Source organism: Chanos chanos, chromosome 9, assembly GCF_902362185.1.
Source record: "Chanos chanos chromosome 9, fChaCha1.1, whole genome shotgun sequence".
Taxonomy (NCBI): Eukaryota; Metazoa; Chordata; class Actinopteri; order Gonorynchiformes; family Chanidae; genus Chanos; species Chanos chanos.
In genome coordinates, this window is record NC_044503.1 from 2,306,432 (window position 1) to 2,314,370 (window position 7,939).

Below are 7,939 nucleotides of genomic sequence, written 5' to 3' on the forward strand. Positions count from 1 at the left end.
CACAGAAATGTCTGATATGCCTGGCCAGTCAGCTAAACCTGTTATGACTCATTCAGGAGAGATTACTTAATAAAGCATTATGTCTTCACAAAAGCTCCTGTTACATGGATTCTGGGCCCATTGCCATAAGTACAGTGAAGCGTTTGAGAATGTGTAATAAAAGTTAAAGTAATGCAAGAGCATGAAAATGCAAGCATGTCTTTGTCTTAACCCGCATTGATGTCTCTCAACCACAGACAGCCAGTCTTCAGTTATGCTCCAGGAAACTGTATTGTATGAGGACTACCTTACAGTACTTTTAAAGACTTTTATTTTGTAAATTGATTAACTATATCTGGGGTTTTCAATAGGGGCTTTGTGAAATCCTAACCTAACAGTTTGTGGTGTTGTGCTGGTTCCTGAGTTTATGATGGAAATGTCAATGTCAAATTAAATTCACTCTCAGTTAAAATCTCAAGGGGGGTCTAGAGGAAACTAATTTGGGCTTCAGGGGTCCCCTGACAAAAAAAGGCTGGGGTCCCTGGAAATTCAAAACTGACATCTCATACAAACTAATATATTCTTTTCAACCAGTACGATTATGTTTGGTGTTCACTGACAAAGTGTGATTACTTATTGTCCCGGGGATCCCAAGATTCATTGTAAAACGTGTAATGAAAGCCATGTAAAACCGTCAGCTTTTTTTCCCTGAGAGAAGACCCTGTCTGTCAGGTTTTCCCACGCGATAGTACTTTAGCTGGAAACGTTCTCTTACTCAGCTTAAAATGATACGGTGGGCTTGCCTAGTAAAACGACATTTCTTACACTGCATCATATTTAGCAAAGCTTCAACGTCATCAGCATCAGCATCGTCGCGAGCCTCTGAGGGTTTAAACAAATACGAGCGAGCCTTCACCCCGCCCGTGGGGAACGACCAATCGGATATTCGATCGGTCGACAGTGGTTCTATTTAGGAACTCAGCGCCTCGCTGCGTCTCAGATGTCAGCTCTATCAACTCTGTGTTTGGGGCGAAAAAAACTTCTCCAAACTTATTGATCCCCTCATTGAAACGATCCCATTCGATTTGCGTCCGAGGAGGTCGTTGGGTCGATAACCAAAGAGCCAAACAAAATAACTTGAAATTTTGAAAACGACATGAAAATTTTGTCATACCAATGTCACCTTTTGCTCCTGTTAAGTTCCACAGTCCTGTGCGTCTCTACACTGGAGGAAGAGCTGTCCAACACAATATTTGGTAAGATCTTTATGTATATAAATGGTTGTTATGATCATGTTATCCATGCAACTGTTCAGCGATTTGTAGTTATACAATTATACAATGAATGTTATGGTAAGAGACTTAAAATTTTCCAGCGCACCGTGAAGCTGATTATTTCGTTCCCATATGTCGCTCGCTTTTGCTCTCAGTGATTTTTGTGACGGTGGTTTACGTGAGTGTGCATCAAATTCGAAAATGCCACGATAGTGTTTGAGTTTACATTGAGTTCGCCTGAGATGACGTAGCAGCGGTTATACGACCCTTACTGATTCGATGGCTCAGCCCACCCAGCCTCTCATCCGACTTGAATGAATGTGTGCTCTCTACGACAAAGAGAAAATAAAACTGATTTTATTACTCTGTCAGTATAATCACTAGGTTTATTGTTTAACCTCTGGACGTTACCAGTGTGTCTGTCATGGGCTCCCCACAGGTGGATGGACTATGATTTTACATACATTTCAGTAAAGGGGTAGTGACTGCAGTCTATATTTCTTATAAGTAAAAAAAAAAAGTATACTTCTGTCGCATTCTGTTTGCATTCTGTGTGTAGGCCTTAAACAAAATCCTATAGTGCAGCAGTGCACCAAAAGAAAGGTGATGCTCGTCCTGGAGCAGTGGACATGTGATTAATCCTGCCTGCTTATCCTACCGGTGTTTCATTTTCTCAAGACGAAACCTACACATGTTTCATTTTGCTCAGGATGAAATGAAACCAAAAGGGGGATTTATGTCAGAGCAATAACTGTGATCTGATTAGACAGGGGCTTTTGTGGGTGGAAGTATTGCATTTTACATTCTTCTGTTCTAATCATTATCGGTTTTACTTAAAGAATATTAAATATTTTTGTTACTTTTCTTTTCCCTCTCCCAGATAATTTCCTGGAACCTCTGAACGACCTGTTTCATCGTAAGGATGCTAACAAGACGTATGCGAAGTTCTCTCTGCGAAAACCATCTCAGCCTGAAGAAGACGTTTGTTATATTGTCCCAAACGAACCCGACTCCCTCAGCAACTGCGCTTTCAACAGCACCGCCAAAACCTTCCTGGTGATTCACGGATGGACGGTGCGTAACATTAACAGTTACGCTGTAGAAACGACGCCCTACAACCTGTCCAGACACACAAAACAAGTTACTGATATGCAATGTAGCCGCGACGTTTTGCCCAAACACGTAACGTTCCCTCTCTCCCTTTGAACTCCTGCTAGCACCCATCTCTCTGTGGAGCACTAGGCCCGTATGAATATTCCATTTTCACTGAATCAGAGTAATGTCCCGTGGTGGTTTTACAGGTGATCGGTTTGTTCGAGAGCTGGGTGGCTAAACTGGTGGCGGCGCTGTATGAGAGGGAGCGAGATGCCAACGTGATCGTGGTGGACTGGCTCGACGTCGCCCAGAATCACTACGTGGTGGCCGCCCAGCACACCCAGAAAGTGGGTCAGGAGATTGGACGCTTCATCGACTGGATCGAGGTTTGTACGACTGAGACTAACCGACAGCACTGGACAGAGCGCGTTCCATCCCATGCACTCGACCTTTTAAACCATTCGACAAAACCATTAGATCGAGACAGCTGGTATACTTCCCGTGGCTTGGCATAATTTCGGGTTCTTTTTGTAGATCAGGAGAATCATTACTCCCAACTTACAATTTTCTTGTTTGTGTTCGTTTCCAAGGAGACGACCAACGTTCCGTTGGAGAATGTCCATTTGATTGGCTACAGTCTCGGGGCCCATGTGGCAGGGTTTGCAGGAAGCCACACAACCAACAAAGTTGGCAGAATAACGGGTAAATGACTGTATTGATAATACCCAATTATTTCACTAGAGAAAAACACCACCTCCTTTGACTTTGACTCGATTTAATTCATTAGAACTGTATTGTCCTTATAAATATTGTCTAATGCAATGAGAAAACATAGCCCCACCACTAAATGCATATACAGTTAGGTCACAAAGGTGAAGCCAGCCCACCTGCGCTAAAGACTTTGTGCTGATATGCTAATGCAGCTTATAGATGTCATTGCTCATCCGTTCCGGTTGTGCGCAGGTCTGGATCCAGCAGGCCCGGACTTTGAAGGGGTCCATGCCCGGAGGCGTCTGTCTCCGGACGACGCCAATTTTGTGGATGTTCTCCACACGTTCACCCGAGGCTCCTTGGGTTTCAGTATTGGCATCCAGCAGCCTGTGGGACATGTGGACATTTACCCCAACGGGGGCAGTTTCCAGCCCGGCTGCAACTTGCGTGCAGCACTGGAGAAGATCGCCAACTTTGGCATTCTGGGTAAGCGTTAGGTCTGTTTCCAGAATAACCATAACGTGTACTCTGAAGTTCATGAACACTTTCTAATGTATTTTGTGATTCATAATTCTTCATAACCAGTTATAAAGCAATAGTTCAGGCTTCAGTGTGGCAGACCATTATAGACAGCTTACAGTTTTTTGGGGCTGCTACCCGTTTTGAGGTTGCCCCAGACTGTGGTGTTTCCAGACAGAGCGGTATTGCTTCAGAAGCATTCCTCAGACTAGAGCCCAGTTTGTTGGGAAAGAAACAGTTTTGTTTTGTAACCGACATGTTGCCTCATTTGATAAGAGTGTGATTTGTAACCGTGGAGAAGATGGCACTGAGTAAGGGGACAGTTCCGTACCGAGTCGAGAACGGTGTCTCTGGTCTCTGATCCGTCTCTGAGAATTATACCATCGTTTTCTCTCCAACAACAGTTCTACTGAGCTTTGCTGACAGTACAGTAGTGGCCAGTGCACGTGGTTCAGAGGGACAAAGAACTTGTGTGTATTGTTAGGGTAATTAACTCTGACTGCGTGCTTATGGTTTTACTGCTCCAAATGTTTACTCACAGTTCAGTAACACTTTGAACAACATTATAAAGCTTGTCAGGAGGGGTTATGGCCTCCTACTTTGTGTTTTATTACAAAAAAACATTCAACCGCTGAGGGACTTATACAAAGAGATATACTGTTTAGGTAACCAGAGCTCCCTGTAAAAAAAAAGCAGAATTAACAGCCAATGTACATTCCTTCTAAACTAGTCATGTTAAGAGAGTTATGTCTTTAAAGTAAAGTGTAGAAAAGTCAGTGCACAGGTTTCATGGGTTCATTCCGGTGGTTGCGTTGCTTGGTTTATCGTGTAAAATGAATAATAAGATATATGAAGAGTGATAATAGTTCATGGAGTCTATTTGTCTTCATTTTGCGATTGTCCTACATCCGTGTGTTCCGTCTCCAATGTATTATCTCCCGACATTCTCAGCCATGAACGACGCCATTAAGTGTGAGCACGAGAGATCCATCCACCTGTTCATCGACTCTCTGCTGAATGAGCAGGACGCCAGCAAAGCGTACAGCTGCGGCAGTAACGACATGTTTAACCGCGGAATGTGTCTGAGCTGCCGCAAAAACCGCTGCAACACAGTGGGCTACGACGTCACCAAAGTCCGCAAACCACGAAGCGTCAAAATGTTCACCAAAACGCGATCTTCCATGCCTTTCCGAGGTGAGCGAAAAACCTAACGAAGCCTCTAATAATCCCGTTTTGATGGAATAAATACATAAGTCTCATGCTTGCTGATCCAACGTTTGCTTAAATACAAATTGATGCAACCATTACACAACGTGATATGTCTGTATGAAATCTGTGAGAACAGTTTGCACTGACACGATAGTAGCCGCATGCACGGGTCTCGATCATGCGGAATTTAACGAGCAGACGGCGTCTGTAAGAGATTTTTCTTATGCCTTTACACAGTCTATCACTACCAGCTGAAGATTCATGTCTCAAGTAAGATGAACCGAACAGAGATGGAGCCATCACTCAGTGTCTCTCTCTACGGTACCAACGGCGAAGCAGAGAATCTACAGCTGAACGTGTGAGTTTTCACCAACCACCAACCAGTGAGGTTTGGACAAACTCAATGCCTTGGCCATTCAGCCAGTGAAAATCAGGCATAGATTTGATTAGAAGTGTGTGACATTAGTTTTTTTGGGGGGGGGGGTTCGTTCCAAGGGGTGATGTCTAGGGGTTTCTCAGTTAGCGAGACGATTTGGAGACGTATGAGAAAACTTTCCAGTAGGATAACAGTGAAGGGACAGCATGACGCAGCGATCAGAGCGACACCTCATCCTGTACAGGGCGATGTCTTTCAAAGACTGGGCTTCGCAAAATGTAGGTCATGTCGGTCGCTGATTGTAACGAGGAGGTTAAGAGTTGTTTTTTGAGAATACATGTGAGATGAATTTGGTTGCTTTGTGGAACATTGTGGCTTAAGATACGGTGTTGTTGTCTAACAGGAAGGAGAGGATCGCGGCCAATAAGACACACTCGTTCCTTTTGGTGACGGAGAAGGACCTGGGTGATCTTCTGATGTTGACGTTCAGATGGGAAGAGTCCAGCAGCTGGACAGCCGCATCCCTGCTGAAGAAGGTGTCCTCGTGGTGGTCTGGAGATTCTGCCGGCGCAGACGTGAGAGTTCAGAAGATCCGCATGAGAGTCGGAGAGACGCAGAAGAAGTAGGTTTGAGAGGAAAAAAAAAAGAAGCATGAATCAGAAATCCACAGGTGTAAAGACAGTCAGGGCCAGCAGTTTGATGGGATTTTTCCGGTTAATTTATTTTCCCATTTCCGTTTGGTCATTTCCACAGGATGGTCTTTTGCTTAAAGGATCCAGAAACGGCAAGTTTGGCTCAGGAGGTTACATTCGTGAAATGCAAAGATGATTGGAGGCGTCTCTCTAAAAGGTGATTTCCTCAAAAGCGTCCGATTTCCTGTCGCCCCTTAATATTAACAACAAAACTTGTTAAATATGTAGTAACAAAAGAATAATCAAGCATTTTTTTGTGTGCTTGTATTCCCTTCTTTGTAGGCGGAGCCTGAAGAACCAACTATAGAAACTGTAAGAGGTCACCTGACCGTTAACTCCTCCTCCCGATAGAACACTTCCACAAATATTTATATTGTCTTTATTTATATGTTATATGTTGATGTTGTTTAACAATAACAACAACAACAACAACAACATCAACATCAACAAAAATCGTAATGAGCGCGCTGTATGTATATGATGTATGTCTACAGATGTTATTTAAATTATATTTAAAGAAGCCTTTTTTAAGCCTTTGTAAAACAAATAGTCAGAAATGACATGAAGCAGGCAGGTTTGATGGAATTTTCTGTAACATTGAAGTTCGAACTCATGGTTACAGTGGGATTGTTGTTTCTCACTGGAACGTGGAGCTGTCTGGTTGTGTTTCGTAACTAGCTGATAATGTTTTGTAACTTTTCTTAATGCATTCTTCAAAAGTGTTAAGTATGGCCACAATGTCACTGGATCACTGCCAAATGTTAACGGAGACACTGAAGTTCAGTTCTCGGCCATAGTTATATTCATGTAGCACTTCTTACCAGAGACCATGTCACGAAACATACTGTAAAGTGAATCTAAAGGTGGAATAATAACAATGCATTCTTTGGTTTTATATTAAGTGAAATGTTACTTTGGAAACTTTGGAAAATTCTTTCTGGTTGATTTCCCAGGAATCCACCAGCTTGCCACGAATGACCTTGCTTGAAGGTCAATGTAAAATAATTACATTTTAAATTGAATAAGAGTAGAGCAAGTTTTTAATGAAAATCTCAGATATAGGGGTTTTTTTTTTTCTGTTTTCACGCCCTTTTACCCGTCATGTTGTCATTTTAAATTGTCTAGAACATTCTATAAATTCAGCAGACAAAGGAAAACTCTCCTCTGACATTTACATTTCATTCTGAGTGGTATTTTAGTTCTTTTCCGCGGTGATGGAACTATTTTCGAATGGAAAGTGATTGATTGTGGTTTGATAATGATAGTTCACTGGATGATTTATAATTACATTTTACCGCAGCGCGACCGCACTCACCTGGTCTTTTGACCTTAAAACAAAATTCCAGTCACTCATGCACTTCCGCACCAGTGTGGGATGGGTTTTTTTTTTTTTGTAACAATCCAAACTAAACATTCTAAGATTATTGATTCTTTTCCTTGTGTGTGAATCACAGAGACTGAGACTTGTGAGGGGGAAGGAAAGACTGTCTTGGTCTTCATCATCATGTGGTTTAATTTTTGACAGCAGTGTCTGTAAACATTAACAGGTATTCTCAATGAAGGTCAAGTTAATATCTGTCAGGAGATAAGTTCGGCTGTTTACTCAGAGAAATGCTCAAGTTCGTGAGATGTCGTAAGAGATTTGTAATGGTAGTGAAGAGTGAGTGAGGGAGAGTTTCACGCGGGACAGTGAATTCCAGAGTGACCCGATGATCAAAGAAAAGGAAGTTGTAATTAGTTTTCATTTGACTGAACGACGAGCTGAAGTCCTTCCGCTGGGAGAGGGTGTGGAAATGTACAGTGTACTTTGCGCGGGTGTGGGTGTATTTGTGGGTGTGCATGTTTGTGTGTGTGCGTGTGTGTGTGTGTGTGTGTGTGTACTATTCTGTGATGGGTACTGTAATCACATTGTCTTAGATTCAGTCTGGTGAACAAAAGATATTTCTTGCACTTTAATCCAAAGGAAAATGTTACAGAAACAGCCAACCAATCATACACCAGCCACACTGTTTCCTCATTGCAGCACAAGCTCTATTTTTTTAAGTGGTTGCGGGAAAATTTAATCTACAGATTTATAGATATTA

General features: G+C 42.5%; 1 protein-coding gene across 1 annotated transcript; it reads left to right on the forward strand.

Annotated features, from left to right (window-relative positions):
• The first annotated feature begins 1,135 nt into the window (after window positions 1–1,135).
• Window positions 1,136–6,016, forward strand: lpl2a (lipoprotein lipase 2 a). Its single transcript, XM_030783506.1, has 10 exons — window positions 1,136–1,235; window positions 2,134–2,327; window positions 2,555–2,734; window positions 2,939–3,050; window positions 3,312–3,545; window positions 4,530–4,772; window positions 5,025–5,143; window positions 5,408–5,413; window positions 5,571–5,785; window positions 5,917–6,016. Exons 1-10 carry the CDS (start codon window positions 1,136–1,138, stop codon window positions 6,014–6,016), a joined length of 1,503 nt encoding a protein of 500 aa, XP_030639366.1.
• Window positions 6,017–7,939: the final 1,923 nt, after the last annotated feature.